This window comes from Mauremys mutica, chromosome 4, assembly GCF_020497125.1.
Source record: "Mauremys mutica isolate MM-2020 ecotype Southern chromosome 4, ASM2049712v1, whole genome shotgun sequence".
NCBI classification, from domain to species: domain Eukaryota; kingdom Metazoa; phylum Chordata; order Testudines; family Geoemydidae; genus Mauremys; species Mauremys mutica.
Window position 1 is genome coordinate 60,573,708 of NC_059075.1, and position 20,654 is coordinate 60,594,361.

Consider the following 20,654-nt stretch of genomic DNA (forward strand, 5'->3'; position numbering starts at 1 on the left):
CAGCGTCAGGGAAAACGTATATTAATATCAATTAGAATAAATCCATGGGAGGAGTTTACAGAGCCTTAGAGCTGAGCAGAGAATTTCTCTGTTTCTCAGCTGAAGGAGAAAGATTGAGAGGAGGATTAAATGATCCAAGTAGCCTGTGTCTCATTTTGCTTTTTCTGATGGTAGAGCTGCTTCTGAAAAGGCCACTTGATCAGTGCAAAATATCAAAGGCTGAACAGGAAGGCAGGCGTCTAGCGAGGAGCCTCTCAGTAAACCCTCCTGGGAAGGAACATATCTTACCATGTGTGTTAGGCATAGTATCAGTTTGGGTTGCTAGTCAAGTGATTTTTAATAACCAAGGGCCTGTATTCTCCTTACCTGAGAAGCTCTAGGCTCGCTAGTGCTATCACGGAACTTTGTGCTGGGATTGTTCTGTGGCTGGCCTTCTAACCAGGAGATCTTTAGAGGATTAGTTATCAAACCAACTTCATTCTTCACTGCCATCTCCTATCAATGAGAACATTCTCCCATCATCATCTTCATTCAAACCCCACCACCACCCCCAGCTCACTCTTTAAACTGGCATGTAAGATTTCCCACTCTTAATCCAAAATCCAGGCCAAATAGGGCACAAAACTTCAGGATTCACTTCCAGCCATTGCAGGTGAAGAATACCATTTTATGAAGCCCACACTGGTATCAAACAAAGAAAGGACTTACCACTCTCAGTGCATTTGGTATAAGGAGCATGAATAACTTGGTTCAGTATAAGGAGTAAAAGAGTAGGAGCAAGATCCTCAACTTGCATTAACGTGTCAGAGCTCAGTTAAAGTCAATGGAGCTATAGCAATTTACACTAGCTGAGGATCTGGCCCTAGAATTCTATTCCCATACAGACCAGACTCCGGTTACATTTCTCTTCACTGCCTTGATTACAAGTAAATACACAAGTGTCACCATCCTCACTATCGCCAGTATCATTCATTATCAGTCGCTTGCAGTCTTCCTCTGCAACATCAGTCAACGTTCCCTCGTCCACCTCCAGACTTCCCAACAAAGTAAACCTGAGGTCTTCTGCTAAACTTACAGCAGCTTTAACTGTAGCAAACTCCACAACTGCACTCCCAGTCTTCTTACTTGAGATCACCAAGTTCAGCACTTCACCATACTGTCAGAATCAATGAGAAGAGACACGTCAAATATAGAACCAGACAAGAAGCAAAATATATCCCAGTGAAACATGGAAACGTTGGCCATGGGAGAAAGCTACTGCTGATCCAGTGCCAGCACAGAATGGTGGAGGAGCTCTAGCTGTGAGGGGAAAGGGGGCAGGATGAGATCACAGCTGCTCCTCTCCCATCAAGAGTCACTCCAAGGAATGATATAGGAGTGTCAGCTCTGCAGTAGCTAATAGTTACTGTCACTGCTCCCAGCAGGAGTCACTATAGGAACACTGTCTGCCTGAGAACTAACAGCTACTTACAAAACTGCCTCTCCCATGAAGACTCGGGGGAAAATATATGCCATAATAAATCAGATCAGAGGTCCATCTAGTCCAGCGTACCATCCCAACAGCAGCTAGTATTTAACGCTTTAAGTGAAGGGGAAAGTCCACAATAATGCACACAGCCTGCGTAATCTTTATAGGGGTTATTAAACAAGCTTCTGTTCTGAGGGAAGAGTTCACAGCTACTCTTCTTCCAACAAGAGTCACTGTAGGGAATGGGACAGTTCATGGTTGATGAATCCATGATGGCCACCTTTAAAATTGGCATGAGGGAGTGAGAAAGCTATACAATGAAGAATAAGAGCCACTTTGGTTTATACGTAGCTCCACCACAATTCTCCGCCCTTTCTTACAGCATCAAGGTTGGGGGATATCAAGTGGTAGGAAAGAGCATCTCAGAACAGGACCTTCTGCAGGATTTGCAGGAGAACTTCTTTTGAGTATCCCCCTTTTGTTTCATCATCCTTCTTGCATTTCCATCTTAGCTAGAAAAAAAAAGCTGCAAGTTAGTTTTGTCCACTTCAATTCACATAGCTGTGCTGAAGATGGCTCCTGCCAGCTACAAAATAACACAAGTCTGACATTTACAGTTACATCTGCAACACTGCCAAGACAGGGATTTTAATACCACCATGGGCAGACAGACTAAAGAGAACAAGTTATACAGAGGCACAGGGATAAACAGTCCTAAGCAGAATGAAAAAAAATTGTAAAGCACCTTAAAGTAAATAAATGAATGTATCAAGGTAATAACCAATTGTTCCCAGAGTTTTAGGCACACACATCTGAATTCCAAGCTTAGGGCTACTGGTTTTGAGATCAGACTACAGGGGAGGGAAAAAAGAGGGGAAGGGGTATTTTAAGGCAGGGGTGGAGAGCTTCAACAAGCATTGAGCATGATGGACAGAGGAGTTTCAGCTTTCTCCTAAACTGGAGGTGCTCTGAGTCTGGGTGCAAACAGAGATGCGCCTTCTGGAAGTGAGTGCCAAGCAGTTACCAATGCTGAAAAGGTTAGTAGCCAGTCTTCTCACAGAGTCTGATTTTTAGGGATGTCTTACTTTGAGCTTGGGAGTTCCTTTGCCTTCTACTCCATTCCCATCTTGTTTGCCTAGGAAGAGAAAGAAGAGAAAGTGAAAGCACAAAGGGGAAAACCCAAGGATAAACAGTAACACCCCAAAGTTTGGTAGTGCATATGTACAAGGCAGTGGCAATTCTGCCTTCTGGGTTTCTTCCCCATTAAAGTTTCCCACTGTTGCTGACTATGGTTCAGCACTTTAGCATAGACAAGATGCCGGTGGCTGCCAGCATTTTTGCTACTCTGTTGTCTAGACTTGTCCTGATCAAAGTGAGACAACACCATAGTAAAACTGAAGGTAGTGTGAGAAACCAGTCCACTCTTGCTCCTAGCAGCAGAGAAAACAAGGAAAACAAAATAAGGCTAGTGTAGATGGCAGAATTAATCCTGTATGCCAGTCTGTGCTGACAAGGGATTATTATACTTTTCCCTTCCATTGCATCTTCTATCCAAGGATCTCATAGAGCTTCACAAGCATTCCTTAAATTAATCCTCAACAACCTCAATTCATCATCGGTAAAATGGGACTGGCAAAGTACAGGGAGATTAAATGACTTGCTTATGGTCACACTGGAAGTCAGTGGCAGACCCCAGATGAGACATCAGATCTCCTGACTTATAGTTCTATTCTTGATCCACAAGATCGCCCTTCCTTAAGAGATTAAGAAGAGAGATTGATTTAGCCACTGTCGCCTCTGCCAGAGGGGAAGAGATACAAAGCAAGGGACAGAGCAATTTTGAACAAAGAATGCCTTAACTTTTTTCCAGAAGCAGAGCAGTATTATCTCAAGAATAGGAATATATTTTGAGTCCAGGTAGGTAACAGAGTATTAAAGAACCAAGGGAAGAATCTGTATGCAGAGATGTGTGTGGCGTGGAAGGTTGGGAGTGCAAGTGAAAGAGTCTGGGAGGAAGCTCAGTTACAAGTGTCTGAGGGGAACTGGCTATAGGACCTGAGGTGCCGGGAGAATTTAGTGGCTGACAATCTTAAATATGTTAACTTTCTTTTCTCAGATAGCAACATAGGAGGAGGGAAGGGAGTTTAGGAGCTGCGTGTCTCACAGTTCAAGAATCTACCAATTTCCTGGCTCTGCACAAATCTGGTATGAAGCGTGTGTGTACACACGCATGGGGGAGAGACCAGAAATGTGAGTTCCAGGAACTAAGCACAAGAGAGCTCCAGTCTGTGCAGAGAAAGAACTTCCACATGTTGAGCCTTTGTAAGTGATAGATACCAAGTCACTTTCAATGGAGCACAGGGGAGAAAAGGCAGAATTAGTGACCCTCGGGAAAGCCAGAATTGCTCACTATCAGTATTTAAATAATGTGGGGCCAGCAAGCATAAACTGAATACATCTGACTGTGACTGTCATTCATAACCTTATAGCTCTACTGTGGAGAATCCCTTTGGGGATGTCCAGGCTCTAAGCTTCAGAAGGAGATTATCCATATTCCCAGAAAAGGAAAGGAGCGGGATGAGTGCAGGAAAGGTTTGAATGATCTTGTTTCCATCATCCAGTGCACTGATTCACCACCCTCCTTCCTGTGGGAAGGATTTCAGCAGGAATCTGAGCACTGCCTCCAGCAGCAAGCCACGGACATGGGTGTGTAGGAAGAGGCCAAGATGAGGGAGTACAGCCATACTGACTGTGACACCCTGGCACTCCAATATTCACTGCTGTCATGTATTAGGATATGTTTTGTACAAAATATGCCTTGTGAGATATCATTCTAAAAGTCTTGATCTGCTAGACAGTAATATCTCATTGGATTGTATGTGCTATCGTCGTATGTGAAGTTAGGCTATGCATGTGTTACTGAAACATGTTGTGAGGTTGAAAGCACTCACAAGCAGCCTTTCAGGTACAACAGTAAAAGGTCAAACAATATTAACGGTTTATTGAGGCAATGCAAACAAGTGCAAGGATTACCTCAGGAACTGTGTACAATAGGAACATCTCAGAGATAGCACTACACAATGGGAAATGTTTGACCCAGGTCACAGCACAAGAGCTTTCCAGCAAGTGGGAAGAAGATATAAAAGGGGGGAAATGACATCATGGGGGGACCTCACTCTCCCTACACCACCACCCTGGAAATACCTGAGGAATAAAGATTGAATGGTGGGGAGGGAGGAGTGATGGTCCCAGGCTAAAGGGATTTCTAGATTGCGTATGAAAACCTGGGAAACCCAAGCTGCAAAGTCAAGGCAGCTTGTGCCTTAAGAATCTGCCAGCCTGTTGATCACTCAGGGTGAGAATTTGCTAATTCATATCCTACCTATCTAGTATGTTAAACTCAGTTTGTGGTTTTGTTTATTTACTAGGTGATCTGTTTGATATCACTTATAATCACTTTAAATCTATCCTTTTGTAGTTAAACTTATTTTATGTTTTAATCCAAACCAGTGTGCATTTGACTAAGGTGTCTGGGGAAAATCTCAGCTTGGTTACCACAAGTGTGCATGGTCCTCTTCACATTGAGGGAGAGGCGGACCAGGTGCTAAACCCACATAATGGCCAGATTTGACCAGGGCAGGACGGTATTGCTCTGGGGTCCTAGGCAGTGCTCCCTCTAATTTTTTCCATCCATATGTGGAATGAATTTTGTTATAAGCACCATAGTGAGGTAATGTGCGGATGTGCACCACTAGTAGAAACAAAAAACCTAGATATAATATGTATTTTTTAAAAAGTTACCATAGGGATAATTACTCCAGCCAGGAGAGGTTAGACATGTTAGAACTCACTACTCAAAGAATTAAATTTAACCGTAAGAGAGAAATAAAAATTATGAAATGCCTAGACCAGTCAAAAAACTAAAACACACTTTGAAAGAATTGTCAAGTAACAACAACAACAGAAGTATGTGTTGGGAGGTGAGTGTGTCAGAAAGAGAGAGAGAGAGAGAGAGAGTGTGTGTGTGTGTGTCAGGGAGAGAGAGAGACAGTTTGTATGTGTGCATGCGTGTGCCTCTCAGAGACAGTGTGTGTGTGTGTGTGAGAGAGAGAGAGAGAGACAGACAGACAGACAGGCCCCTTTAAGTATGCTGCCCTTTTAAGTAGGTCGTCACTCAGTACTCTGAAGCCTGCTTGTTCAAACACAGCAACAACTGCTAGCAAGCTCCCTCCATCCTGAGCCCTGTCGTGTCCCCCCATCTGCTCTGTGGAGATGGGGGGCAGGGGTAGGGGGAGAGGGACACCCTGACATCAGCGCCCTCCCTACCTCTCCTTGGCTCTGCACAGCAAACAGGAGGCTCCCAGGAGCAGCTGGCCAGGGACTCCAAGGCAGAGGGAAGATGATAGCTTGCTGGACGGCCCTGCAGCTTAAACGAAATTAGGTCCTAGGCTGGGAGGCTGGTGGTTAGATAGCCTGCATGTAACTGCAGCTGAGTGTGTCCCTACCTGTGTGAATGCTGGTGAAAGTGCACGCTTGGAGGCCTTTGCAACTTGTCACAGCAGCGCAGGGTGAGAGGGAGCCCTCGCTGGTGGGTCAGAGGACTCAGTGGTACCCCAGTTCCAGGTGGTACCCCGGGAAGGAACCTGTCACATTGGCCATCTCCCTATTCAGTGTGGTACCCATGTAAGTTAGCTCATGAAAGATTTGGGACTCTGTAAACTTGTAGCTTGGATGAAGGCTCCAATCTCATCTGTCCTTACCTTGGACTCGTGGCTCTCTCTCAAGTCGGATCTGGTCCCGCATGAGTTTCTGCTGCTCTTCTAGCTGCCGGGAGCCCTCTTCCCGCAGGCGTATTATCTACAATGGAGGCAGGAGAGAACAAATATCACAATTATGTTACCAAGAAAGTCTGCTAATTGGTATGTAATCAGCAGCAATCCCATCATACTTGCATCCATTTAACCCTCTCACCATTAAGTAGAAGATGGAAAGGGAGAGAAAGAAAGGAGGAAAGTTTAAAAAGAAACCCCCCCCCACAAAAAAAAACAACAACCATGAGTAGGGCTCTACAAATTTCACGGCTGTGAAAAACATGGCATGGATCATGAAATAAGCCCTTCCCTGTGAAATCCAATCCCTCCTGTGCTGTTGGGAGTGCCCCAGCCCGGAGCTCCTAGTTGCTAGTCCCGGCTGGGCTGGAGAGGGACAGGCAGTGGCAGATTAATGATTTTGCCGTCCCTAGACCCTGAAATAACTGCCGCCCCCGGCCCATATGAACTTGTTTTAGTTTTTCAACAAATTTGTTTGAACTAAAATGAATCTAAATCTCATTAAAATAATTGACAATTTACAAGTTTTATTATAAATAAAATTGCAAGTACAGTGGACCCTTGCTTGAATGCGCGTCTGTATAGTGCGATTTTGCTTATAGCGCGGGACCGCGCATGGATTCACAACTGAGAACCGCTTAATTTCTTCCTTCTGGTCATATTATTAACATTTAGGATTTTCAAGAGTATGTTTACTAAATGGCGTCACGCCATCATTAGTGGTTTCAATATGCGCTATGATTGGTAGAATCGCGGCGTCACTTATGCCGCGATTACAAAAATGCTGCTATTATAAATTTGCCACCCCTGCAAATTTGTCGGCCTAAGCGATACTACGGCGCTGGGGACATGACTTGTCCTTCCCCTGTATGGCTGCTCTCAGTGGTGAGATCAGACCCATCTCCAAAGGCAGCCAGTGAGGGGGGTACAGCAGCCACGGATCTGGGCTTGGGGAGCCTACCCACCGCGAGTCCTGCCATGGATCATGGCATTCACCCACCATGGCTCCTGCTAGAGCTTCCACCCCTACAGCTTCTGCCAAGGCTCAGGGTGCTCATTTTTCCAGGGGTAGGGGGCAAATTAGCTGGAGTCCATTGGCTGGGACTAGCAGTTAGGAGCTCCTGGCTGGGGCGATCCCAGCAGCAAAGGGAGATCAGGCTCACCTCCAAGAGCCTCCTCCAGCTGCAGGAAGCTCTGTGGCTGCTGCCTTCAGAGCCCAGCTTCCCCCACGATTCCCTTTTGGGTCAGGACCCCCCAGGGTTACAACACCATGAAATTTCAGATGTAAACTGTGACGGGTTGCATCACAGGAACCCCCTTGGGAGCTGCCAACCGATGTGCCAAGACTACTTCTATCTTTGTTTTCCCTGCCAGCTCAGGACTCCAGCACCCTGTCTTGCTGAGTCAGACACTCTTGTCTACTTCAACAAAGACCCAGAGTCTGAATTACCTGCCCCAAAGCTGCAGGTTTACCTGAAAACAGCTCACAGAAGTATGCTTGTCTTTAGCACCCAGATGCCCAACTCCCAATGGGGTCTAAACCCAAATAAATCTGTTTTACCCTGTATAGAGCTTATACAGGGTAAACTCATAAATTGTTCGCCCTCTATAACACTGATAGAGAGAGATGCACAGCTGTTTGCTCCCCCAGGTATTAATACATACTCTGAGTTAACTAATAAGTAAAAAGTGATTTTATTGAATACAGAAAGTAGGATTTAGGTGGTTCCAGGAAGTAACAGACAGAACAAAGTAACTTACCAAGCAAAATAAAATAAAATGCGCAAATCTATGTCTAATCAAACTAGATACAGATAGGATCCTCACCAGTTCCAGAATGCTCCCTTTTACAGGCTAATCTCCTTTTAGCCTGGGTCCAGCAATCACACACACACCCTATAGTTACTGTCCTCTGTTCCAGTTTCCTTTAAGTATCCTGGGTGCGGGGGTGGAGAGGCTCCTTCTTTCGCCAGCTGAAGACCCCATGGAGAGGTCTCCCAGGGATTTAAATAGACTCTCTCTTGTGGGTGGAGACCCCCCTCCTCACCCTGTGTAGACCATGAAATTTCAGATGTAAACATCTGAAATCATGAAACTGACCAATTTTAAAATCCTCTGGCCGTGAAATTGACCAAAATGGACCATGAATTTGGTAGTGACCGAACCATGAGGCTGGGATTATTCCACAGGAACCATTTATTCCAAAAGGCTGATGAACTGCTATGGTTCACAGGAATTTGTTGGGTCTCAGCTCACCACCATGGCTACATGTTAAAAGGTTTTCAACCACTTTCCTGCCTGAAAATAACATGACATGCAAATCTTTATTACCTCTTGTTCTAGTGTCCTGGTTATTCGGATCTCTTCCTCTTCGCTCACATGAGCTTGGGCTTCTCGTTCCCGGGCTTCAAGGTCTGCAAAAACCCCAAACCGCAGTTATTGCCATTATTGTCTAAAAAGCCAGTCTGGATGACACCAGAAACTAGAGATCCCTTTCCCAGACCTGGCTGCTCCTAGGGTTCCTTCCCTCAGTTCTCTGCCTGATGGCCTCTCCTGCCTCCCTTATATTTGGGTGGAGTGCTGAGCCAGCTGTAATGCTTTCCTCAGCAGGATCAGACTCTGCTAACAACATGTGGGGTTTCACACAATCACTGTTTCATAAAGAATGATGTAAGAAAGTTCAGCCATTCTGGATGGACAGCTGTTTAACTCAGAAAATTACACAGGTGGAAGAAATAAGCACCACAGCACCTCAAATGTTTCCCCCAGGGCAAAAGGGAATGATCTTGATTGCCATACCAAGCTTTACTTTCTTTCTTCTCTCATCAAGTTTTTGAGTCCTTTCTGCTGCCTGCTTCTTGGCTTTTCTCACTTTGTCATATGCTGCCTATGAAAGAAACAACAGAATATGAATGAATACAAAATAAAGAGGGAAAATAAGGGGAAATGAACAGAGTAGAGATTAGTTATCGATACATATTGAAACTAGAGGTGGAGAGTTTTCTAGTCACTGCTGGTGGCATTCATAAAAACACAAGATGTTACAAACCATTTTGAAATTAGGACAACACGAGAGCCTCAAGATGCAGCATGGAAGGCTCTAGAGGCATGGAGTCCAGGAGCTACCGCAAAGTGTTTTTAAGACAAAGTTTGACCCATCTTCAGTGGCAGGAAGTGTGTTTTGGATTCATGGGCCAGCCATGAGTAGCCACTTATAGCACTGATACTATTGGTGAGGACGGTCATTTTCTGAATGGTGCAGAATAATAATCTGTTGGTGAGAGAGATCAGGTTTGCCTTAAAGTGAAGTTTAAAATAAAAAATTATTTTCTAGGAAACTCTTTATATGCAGAATGTGTAGCTTGACTTTAATTGATCAGACACAGTCTTCTACTTCAAGGCAGAATTCTATACTAATTGTAATAAATAATAATTCAGCATTTATATAGCACCTTAGGGCCAGATCCTCAGCTGGTGTAAACTAGCAGAGTTTCACTGAGGCCAATGGAGGTATGCTGCTTTACACTAGTTGAGTATCTGGCCCACCGATCTTCACAACACTGCTGTGTGCTAGCAAGGCCCTGATCCTGCACAGATTTATGTACATGCTTAACTTGACGCTTTGAGAGTAGTGGGACCATTCACAGTGCATAAAGTTAGGTATGTATGTAAGTATCTTTATTTTAAATACTGGCGGAAAAGCTGGTGGTGTTTTACTTCATGAATATTTGGGTTTTCTAAGTGGAATTCCTCCCGCTGTTACTCCCACGCACACACTTTAAAAATGGAAGATAAGTTGTTCTTGGAATCAAGAATACCACCATTCAAGGGAGAATAGATTAACATTTTGGCCAGTCTTTCATAGAGATTTATTTATTGTTTTAAAACCTTCTCTTCTGGTATTTTGATAAGCCTTTTCTGGTTCTCTTAACTAGACACAGTTATTGGCTTGTGGTCAACTTTTTGTCTTAATTCTCACTTTACATTTCTGGATTATTTACAGGGCTGCAGTTGGTAGCCTGTGGAGTTGTCTTAATAAAAGGACAGACATCAGTTGCATTAATTGGGGTTCCTGTTTATAAGTTTATCTCCCCCCCCCCCATTTCAGATATGCTACCTGTGACACAAACTTTGAACAAGAGATCTCACATGTATTGAAAGTTTTACTTTGCATTAGCAGATATTACTCAGAATAAAAGCAACATGATCTTACTTCTGTCAGACATTTTGTCTTAAACATTGAACAAGATACTGTTTTCTAAACATGACATCAGTCACATAAAATTAAGGGGTCCACGTGCCTATTGATTTTTTACAGGCCTGATCTGATTTCAGAGCATATTGTTGGTGCTCAAGAGGAGTTGCAGTACTCAGTCTCTCTCCAAACCAGGCCCTAACTTTTTTTTTTTTTAAACTTGGAACATGTAAACACATGTTGGTAAACACAGTCTCAGCCAAGGTCTCTAACTCAGTCATTCCCACAGTGTATCAGGTGGGACCAAAAATATCTTTCTAGGTTCTTATACAGTGCCTATCCCCATCTGAGTTCACAAAGCCTAGAGATACACATTAGAACATCTAAATCTCTTACAGAAAAGATCCATAAAATGTAAGGCTCAATGGGAGTGGAGGGTGGGGAATGGAAAAGAAAGGAAGGCAGCTTTCACTATTTTAGCATACTTCCTTCTCCACTTATATAACACACACTGCCACCATGTCCAAGGGATGGTCATCCTTACCCTTGCTGCTGCATCTGTTAGTACTGCTAAGGCCTGAGATAGCTGGTGGAAGAGTTCCTCTGGGGATTAGAAAGGAAAGAAGGGTAAAACACAAAACACCAAGTAAGCCATTCACAGAGTCTCTGGATATATATCAGAGGACGTAATTCCCTTATGGAAGATACCTATAGAATTCTAGAGAGAATAACAACATTTCTACAGTATTTGTAAGCCAGCCTATAGCTCACAGCTCTGGAAGTCACTCACAAAACTATGCTCTATTATCTAAGCTTTCATTTAAATAGAAAAAAACCCACAGTTTCTGGACCTTCAGGTTCTGAAGGAAATATTGAAAATGTGAATCATATGTAACCAATGCAGTAAAGTGTTCCTGAACCTGCAGATAACAGGACTGTTTTTTCAGGCTAAGTATGAACTCTCCCTTTCATCTCAATGGGCGATTAATTCTGAAACCTTCAGATGACAATTGAAATGTCAATAATGTTAACTGTTTCACTGCTAATCATTTTAGGATTCATCTCACATGCTTATCCCACAACTGTCTTCCATGCCTCCCAAAGTGTCGTAAGGACCAGCTTCTCTCTGAAAGCTGCTACAGTGCATTTATATATGATCAGTATACAAATCTATAGCATATCAAACTGACAAACATGAGGACACCATAAAATAAACTGAACTTAATATCAAAATGAACATCAGTGGCTCCACCATATGGATGGTATTATTCATTTTCATATTTAATTCATTAACATGTAAACTAAACAGCTGGAGAATTGAAGGACCTTGTCCATAATTTAGGTTCATTTCACTTCACAGTGTATGGAGACTTGCCTATAGCAGAGATATTATTTTCTCACAATGGGCACTACCCATATACAAATAACTAATGATATACAAGTTTTATATTAGAAGCAGCAAAGAATCCTGTGGCACCTTATAGACTAACAGACGTTTTGCAGCATGAGCTTTCATGGGTGAATACCCACTTCTTCGGGTATTATATTAAAGGCTAAAGACTCTTAGAACTGTAGATTAGAAGTGTGACCTGGCAGCCAGTGGGATATAATGACCAAAGGTGGAGGATTCCCTCTGAGAATTACCATTAAGGGGAAGATTTTCAAAGGCAGAAAGAGGAGTTAAGCACCCAACTGCCATTTGTGCCTAGGTAAATCTGCCCCATGATCCAGTATCTGTGCATTTAGGCTTATAACTCAGTTACCTAGTAGCGATGAATGTGTCTCAGGGCTTGTCTACACGGTGGAGTAATGTGTGCTTAGGGAGGTGTGATTTCTAAAGTGCACTAATGTGCCTGCAGGTGCATACTAAAGTGTCTTTTACTACCACCTTAACACATGCTAGGGAACCTTTCATGCACACCAGCGGGATCTACATGGACCAATTAATGCATGTGTTAATGCACTTTAGAAATCACACCCCCTGTAAGTGCTCATTAGCTCCACTGTGTAGACAAGACCTCAGAGATATGTGCACACACTGCATAACACAGGAACTTCCATAATTACTTGCAAAAACAGAGCTCTGCAACAGCAGACAAACATAGCCACTCCCAGGTGTCCATGCAACTGGAACTGACAGGGAAAACCTACTTGTTTCTACACAGACTGATCTTACCTGCTCTGGGATTGTCTGGGTTCTTATCCGGATGGCAAGTCAGGGCCTTCTGCCTGTATGCTTTCTTAACCTGTAAGAATCAGAATAGAGATTCACCAATGAGTGCAGCTCTCCACATACAATGAGAGGCCTTCAGGACAAAAACATCACACAGGAAACTCAAGAAATGTACGACTGAATATTTAAGGAGAGTGTGTGTAAAAAATGACTTAAGGTTAGGCACCAGCACACACTGGCAAGACTGGAAGTGCCGCAGGCAACCTAGCAAATAAAGAAAGACTAGGACACTGATGGCACCACTGGCAGCTGGCTAGATAAATTAAACTATCCTACTGTAACTGCAGGAGGCTGTTTAAAGCTCAACTCCCAACTTTTCTACAGTGGTCTCACCTTATAATCAAATTGCACTGCAACAAGAAAACATTCCAGCCAAGTAGAACAGCAACCACTCAAATTCACTCAATTTGACTTTTTTTAAAGCCAGAGGTTTCACTCCTAGATACAGCATGTTGCAGTAATAAACCCTTAAAGTCACAAATGAGTAGATCACTACAGCCAAGGCCAACTTTAATATAACGAGGCACAATCTTCAGCAAGTCAGAAGTGGAAGGGGTGTTCTCTGCAGATGTAATTACTTGGAATGGAGGTTGTACAGCACACTGAACAAGTGGTATTGGCAGGGAGAGAAAATTTTGACCAAAGACTATATGATTTTAGTAATTATCTCAGAGATCCATGTTAGTTTTAGGGTTTGGTTTTTTTCAGCTATGGAGATGCTGCTACAGAGATCATGTACATACAGTATTTCTTACCCTTCAAAGAGAAGTCAACAAAAATTTTACAAGCCACTGAATAGGATTTTAACATCTGAGTTCTGTCTATCATAGGAAATCTTCATATGCAAGTATAAAATCAAGAAGAGTGACTTCCATCCATCTGCCAAGGAATCATTTTATTAATTGGCTGGAGGGAAACTGTGGTATTCAGACACCACCTGGTGGACATATATAAGTAACAGTAAAGGCAACCAGAGCTAAAACATAACAAACCTAAATCATGCACCTCCGTAAATGAGACTCCACAAAAAATAAAGTGAAGTCTTCTCAAGGCACACATCATCCACAACATAGATAACTGTCAGAGGAACTCTCCAATGTGATGACATCAGTTAGGGCTTCTGAACAACTGACTCAGGGAAAAATAATTCCCCCCTCAGTCACAGTCTAGACCAGGCCCGCACAACTCGTAAAGCGGTGAGGGCCACATTCCTCCAAAGAAAACAGCCGAGGGTCGAAACCTCCCGGCCCCGCAGAAACACCCCGCCCCAGGGCCGTCCAGCCCTGCAGAAATAAACCCTCCTTCCCCAGTGCCGCCCCACCAAAACAGCTGTGGGCCAAAAAGGAAGGTTGGGGGTGGGGAGGTGATACTTTATTTTAAATCAACCAGGGGCTCCCAGCTGAAGAGGTAGCTGGGAGCCCTCAGGGTCAAATTAAAGGGCTCAGGGCTCCGGCGGCTGGGGGAACCCGGCAGGGCCGGTTCTAGGTGTTTTGCTGCCCCAAGCAAAAAAAAACTTGTCTGCCCCCCGTCCCAGCCCTGGGCTCCCCCCTGTACCCCCCTGCTGCCCCAGTCCTGGGCTCTCCCCCCACTGACCCACACCCCCTGCCGCCCCAGCGCTGGGCTTCCCCCTTTCCTCCCCACCAGTGCCCTCCCCCCACCCTGCTGCTGCCCCAGCCCTGGGCTCCCCTCCACCAGTGCCTCCCCCCCACACACACCTCCTGCCTCCCCAGCCCTGGGTCACTGGTAACGCTCCCAGGGCGGGTCATTCAGCAGGAATTTTGGATGTGCACAAAACACAGACAGGATTGTAACCATATGGTTACAGAGGTGCAGTAAAGTGGAACAATTTTCAGCTTGTGTGATTGGAAGATATCTGGATGCATATTATAAGACTGTCCTCCATAAATGAGGAAAAGTTGAGGTGCCTTTATTATTCTTTTGTTCCACTCTTTCTTTCTATGGGGAATTTGCCAATGCAATATCACTGTCTTCCTGAAACAAACAAAAAGGCAATGGCTGTTGAGAATAGCAATTCCAGTACTAATAAGCATTTCTTGCTCAATTTTATCCTGCTTTTTCTAAAGCAAGTTAGAGTGGATCAGTATATTTGGTTTGGGAGAAATGAAGTAACAGCTGCCCAAACTGAGCTTGAGCACTCCTGAATTTTGAGGTGTTCAAATCTGGAAGGCAGGTGCTGGGGAGGGGGCCTGTGGGCTCCACGGGGGAGCATGGCAGCAATGTGTCTGGAGCTGCATGGAGCCAGACACGCTGGCCTGAGTGGCACGGCAAGGGGGCTGGGGGTTGGAGAAGGGGTAGGGGGTTCCGGGGGGCAGTCAGGGGACAGGCAGCAGAAGGATAGGCATGGGAATCCCAGGGGTTTATCAGGGGACAGGTAGGGGGTGGGGACCTGGGGGAAAGTTGGGGGGGTCTCAGGAGGGGGCAGTTGGGGACAAGGAGAAGGGAGGCTTAGATAGGGGGTGGTAGTTGGAGCAGGGGTCTTGGGAGGGAGCAATCAGGGTACAAGGAGCAGCAGCATTTAGATGGGGGTGAGGTTCTGGGTGGCAGTTAGGGGCAAGAGTCCCAGGAGAGCGGTATCAGGGGACAAGGATCAGCGGTGTTAGATAGGGGGGTGGGGGTCCTGGAGGGCAGCTGGGGCAGAGGTCTGGGGAGGGGGCAAACAGCGGCCGCATGCCGGGATTCAAACGGCTCTGGGCTGCCCGCAGCAGCAGGGAGCCCTGAGCCCTTAAAATCCCAGCCGCGGCTGGGAGTCAGAGGGCTCTGAGCTGCCCGCAGAGCGCCGTGTGCGGGGGATTTAGAATCCCCTCGCGGGCCGCACAGTGAGGCTCTGCGGGCCGCATGCGGCCCGCGGGCCGCGTGTTGTGCAGGCCTGGTCTAGACATTAGAAGTTTCAAATAATAGATTGGGAATGAATTCCCTGTGGAAATCCTGAGCTGTTAATGATATAGGTTAGATAAGCATATATGAAAAAAATAAAGAACAGCATTCCACAAACCTTTGCAGAATATTATTTCTAGGAACATCTTAATAGATTTCCTTCTTAAAGGTTTTAACCCCCACCTTTAATAAATACAAAAGCATCAATGATGTCCATGGAGTTTCCTATACACATTCCTCATAAATAATCTACTGACTGCACAAGGAAATCACATGATATAACAACAGGACCTCACCATTAAGTTCAAGAAATATAATTCAAAACTATTTAGAAGGTGTTCATATCCTTCCTTTCAATAAAATTGAAATTCATGACCATAGTCAGCCCTGGAGAAGTTGGATGCAACTCCACTGAAGACAATGGAGCTCTGCCTCCTTATCTTGGTGTTAAATTTTGTTCCTATCTAATTAAAAGGACCCTTTCAACTTAAACATCATACTCTTGCTAAAACTTTACCTACTGATGTTACTGTAACTGAAAATTACAGGAAAAAAGTTATTTCTTGTTAAGTTAAATTTTGTTTAATTGACAACACTTGGTATTTAGTCAATTTCATTGTTCCTGTTCTATAAACTGTCAGTTTCCCCTATTGTTTGTGTGGGTCTATAAAACAAAGGAGAAAAAACAGGATGGGGGGGGGGAAAGGGAAACATAATTGCAAAACCACAGAGGTTTAAGGAGACTCATGCAGATTTAGTACCAGAAACTACTCTTAACTCTTTTTTGAAACTGGGGCCAGGGTTTCACCCCACATATTTAAGACAAGAAGCCAGAAAATATAGTACAGTGACTATAGTAGAGATGGTGATCAGTGAACTAGCAAATATTGTCTGTCCTATCAAATACCAGCAACATGACTAAGAATCACAATGCAACAGTATAATAAAACAATTGCCATACTAGGTATTAATAGGAGTATCCCATGCAAGATTAGTCCATACAATTAACAATCAGCTAACTTCCCCATAAAGTTAGCTGGGATGATTTAGTTGGGAATTGGTCCTGCTTTGAGCAGGGGGTTGGACTAGATGACCTCCTGAGGTTCCTTCCAACCCTGATATTCTATGATTCTATGATAAACACTTCTTTAAAATGTAACTTTAAAACTCAAGGAACCAATGCGTTACATAGTGTTCCAAATTAGAGCTCCATACCAGGCCTAGTCTATATATTCTTTTCTCTCACCTCTTCACCCTTTCTCCCCCACCCCCCAATTCAAAGTTTCCTTCCCCCATTCCCTGTGTGTGTGTTGTCCATTTAGACTGCAAGTTCTTCAGGGCAGGGATCTGTTTAAGTCCATCTGTAAAGTACCTAGCAAGTTGGGACCCTTTCTACATAAATAATAAACCACGGTACTAAGTAGGCTTCATAAGGGGGAAATGCAATCATTGTGTGCCACCATGTTTCAAGAGAGGCAAATGAAGAGTTCACAGGTGAATAATGAAGATTATAAAACATTTGGAATATAACAGAATAATGTTCACTCTAGAGAAAGGAGCAAAGGAAGGCACAGCAACTCCCTACAAATAGGTAAAGAAATGTTATATGACAGGTTCCTGTTATTTTCATTGAGCAGTGAGGACACAACAAGGAATATTGGGCTAAAATGGGAAACAAAGAAGTTACACAATCATCATCAAGGACCTGAGGCAGCTCTAATCTACACCAGGGTCCAGGCAGGCCCCCAGACAGCCCCAGAATGCAAAGGTACCAGAAAGCAGTCCTTGTCCCTTCTCTGAACTGAGCAGCTTTATGTGGAATGCCAAACTGGGCCCAAATGTATCTATTGAGCTTAACTCTTGTGAGTCTGACTAAATACAGTAGGTTTCTTTTGTTTTAATCCTATTTCTTTCTCTATTCTTAATCTTTTAGAACATTTTAGTCATAGACTGTTGAAACAAAGGTTAAGGATGTGATCCAGTAACTAAGTCAGCCTTCTGACCTCTTGTGAGAGGGAGAAAATGGCATCTAGCTTGGAGCATGGGGATGAGTGTCATGACATTAGAACCAAGTGCTCTGGCTTTGCTGAATGAGTGCTATCCAGATACAGCTGTGAATGGAACAGACTCATGAAAAGCCAGTGGCCCATGATGAAGGTATAGTGAACAGAACCTTCAAACATTCATGAGATTTTAGTGGACATCATAAAGAAAATTATAACAAGCTAGATGTTTTAATAAGGTTTTTTAAACAAGTTACATGCATCACACCTGCCTTCTCTTTGCCCTTCCTATCATCTTGTCACCGTCCACACAAAAAATCTGTCTGGGGATTGGTCCTGCTTTGAGCAGGGGGCTGGACTAGATGATCTCCTGAGGCCCCTTTCAACCCTGAGATTCTATCATTCTCAGAGCTTTCTCGGCAGTAGCTGTTGCCATATGGCACACCATGGTACCTCTCTGCCTCAGGAGCTCATCTCAAAACATCTTCCCCAGTCCCATACTGTGACCTCTTAAAGATCAGCAGAGGCAGAGAGAAATTTGTTCCCTCCCCAGGTTATTTAACCCGTTAAGGTGCTCTAGGGTTTAGCCTCCCACACACAACATGTGACTAACATCTCTGGTCAGTGTTCATGGTAGCAATGAACACGAGTCACTACAGAGGTTGCCACTTTTCTACCGCTGCCCCCCGCACCAGGGGCAGCCCCACACGAGCTTTCCCATCCTGGGGGCAGGGAGAGCGCCCAGGCCGCCTTGTATTTCTGGTAGCGCCCAGCCGCCGTCACCGTGGTGTCAGACCCCGGGGCCGCCACGCGCTGCAGGGAGCGTCCGCCAACTGGGCGGGGGCCCGGCGCCCTATGACCCCCCCCCAGTCAGGCCCTGACCTCCTTGTCCGAAGCCTTCTCCCCGACCCCCAGCAGGGCGTAGAGGTCCAGCTGCAACAGCTCCTTATCGACCGCCATCTCCGCTACACCCCCACAGCCCGGGGCCTCCGGCCGCCCGCTTCCCCTTGCGCCGCTGGGTCTGGTTATCCTCGGCCCCGCACCACTGCCTGCTGGGACATGTAGTCTCTCCAGCCTCCGCCTGACCGCTGGTTCTTAGAGCCCTTCGAGGAAGCGGAACTACAACTACCACAATGCCTCGCGCGGCCCACCAGGAAGGGCTCTCTCTGGCCAACCGGCAAATCACCGCTCCCGGCAGGCTCTGCGCAGCAGGGGTGTGCGCATTGTCTTGGGAAGTGTAGTTTTTTTATTAAACCATCTCGTTCTGCGGAAGGGGATCGGACGGGTGTAAGGACTACAACTTCCATCGGGCCCTGCGCTGCCATTGCTGGGTTCTTGGCTATCTCGGGTGCTGGTGGGATGTGGGCAGCAAAGTCTCCAGCCGTAAACTGCAGAGGGAGTATTAACCCCTTCCGCTAGAGTCGGTGATGCGAGGGTCTCGGCAGGTTAGGGTGACCAGACAGCAAGTGTGAAAACTCAGGACAGGGGGTGGGGGGTAATAGGAGCCTATATAAGAAAAAGCCCCAAAAATCAAGACTGTCGCTATGAAATTGGGTTTGACATCTGGTCACCCCACACAGGTGCTGGGGCAAAAGTGGCTCTGTAGGTGAAAAGCCTTGTGGTTTGGGAGTCGTGCGCTGAGTTGTGTGGGGTTTGCACTGACTCAGACTCTTGCTGTGATTACTGTTGGTACAGTATGTGTGTAGTATTGCAGCTTTCCATGACACTGATTTGGATTGGGAGTTTCTGGGACCTGGGATTTTTGTCATTTTGTGCATTTGTATGGTGTGGAGCAGTCTATGCTGCCAAATACATAATAGTTTTATCGCAAAATATATTAAAGCAGGACTTAAATCTCTGCTTTGGAAAGGTGGCATCCTAAATATGCAAACTTGTACACTCCAAAGACAAAGAGTTCTGTGGCACCTTACAGACTAACAAACGTATTGTAGCACGAGCTTTCGTGGGTGAATACCCACTTTGTTGGATGTTAGTCTATAAGGTGCCACAGAACTCTTTGCCGCTTTTACAGATCCAGACTAACACGGCTACCCCTCTGATACTCAGCACAAAGACGGTAGATGTTGTTATTGCTGATAGGCTTTGCAGAACAAGGCAAGTTAGACTGGTGGTGATTTGGAGGAGAGGGGGAGCACTTGGTGTGTCTTATCCTAGCTTTAAGCTGTCAGAACAGTCATGTAAGAGAACAGCAAATTATAATGTTATTTATTGTTAACAATAATGCTTTCATTAAAGGGTTGTCTGTAAAAGTTAAACAAGGATCAGATCCTTTCTTCTCTCTCTGCTGAAAGAATCTGGGACTATCATTTCTACAACCAGCTGTGCAGCAAGTAAACTCTGAAATGCCATAATTCATCATCTTCCCCCAACACGCTGCTGCCTCTGAAGGAGAAGAATATTCCAGGACGGCTCTGTCTGGACAAATAGACAGCTTCAGGAGATAAACTATTTCTTTTTGTATATCTGTGAGAGAGTGAGCGTGCGTTCTCCATTAGCACTATGGATAGAAGGTGTTATGGCTGTGCATCCAAGTTTACTCTCTTCAGAAAAGAGGCAAGTCTCTCTTGAACACTAGATACAAGATCTGGCCCTAAAAAGCCAGTTAGGCAGGCAGCTGAGTGAGATTCCTCGTGGCAGTGTTTGATCAATGCCATTTGAAACTCCTTATAGTAACCCCACCTCCCACTCTCCACTTTACATTCTATAGTTCAAACCTGTTGCGCTTCCTTGGCTCTAAGCACATGTTTTTGTGTGTGTCTGTGTTATCCTTAATTGTATATTAATGACACAGACACGTTAACCTGTCTGTGTTTAAAACGTGTAGGAATTGCTATAACACAGCGGTTCTGAAACTGAGGGTTGTGACCCCATTTTAATGGGATCGGCAGGCTCACATTAAACTTGCTGGGAACTGGGGCGGAAGCCAAAGCCCAAGCCTCATTGTCCCGGGCGATGGGACTTGGCTTTGGCTTCACCCCTGGGTGGTGGGGCTCAGGCTACAGGCCCCCTG

At 45.0% G+C, this 20,654-nt stretch overlaps 1 protein-coding gene across 1 annotated transcript in view; it reads right to left on the reverse strand.

Moving 5' to 3' along the window:
- The window catches only part of DNAJC17 (DnaJ heat shock protein family (Hsp40) member C17), a 30,337-nt gene extending 11,630 nt beyond the window's left edge, over window positions 1–18,707 (reverse strand). The window contains exons 1-10 of the mRNA XM_045012512.1: window positions 18,506–18,707; window positions 12,669–12,738; window positions 11,037–11,095; window positions 9,097–9,184; window positions 8,629–8,711; window positions 6,229–6,325; window positions 2,554–2,603; window positions 1,903–1,980; window positions 1,076–1,156; window positions 367–495 (exon numbers count right to left, since the gene is read on the reverse strand). Coding sequence (XP_044868447.1) covers window positions 367–495; window positions 1,076–1,156; window positions 1,903–1,980; window positions 2,554–2,603; window positions 6,229–6,325; window positions 8,629–8,711; window positions 9,097–9,184; window positions 11,037–11,095; window positions 12,669–12,738; window positions 18,506–18,583 — 813 coding nt within the window. The 5' untranslated portion in view covers window positions 18,584–18,707. The remainder of the gene's footprint in view (window positions 1–366; window positions 496–1,075; window positions 1,157–1,902; window positions 1,981–2,553; window positions 2,604–6,228; window positions 6,326–8,628; window positions 8,712–9,096; window positions 9,185–11,036; window positions 11,096–12,668; window positions 12,739–18,505) is intronic.
- Window positions 18,708–20,654: the final 1,947 nt, after the last annotated feature.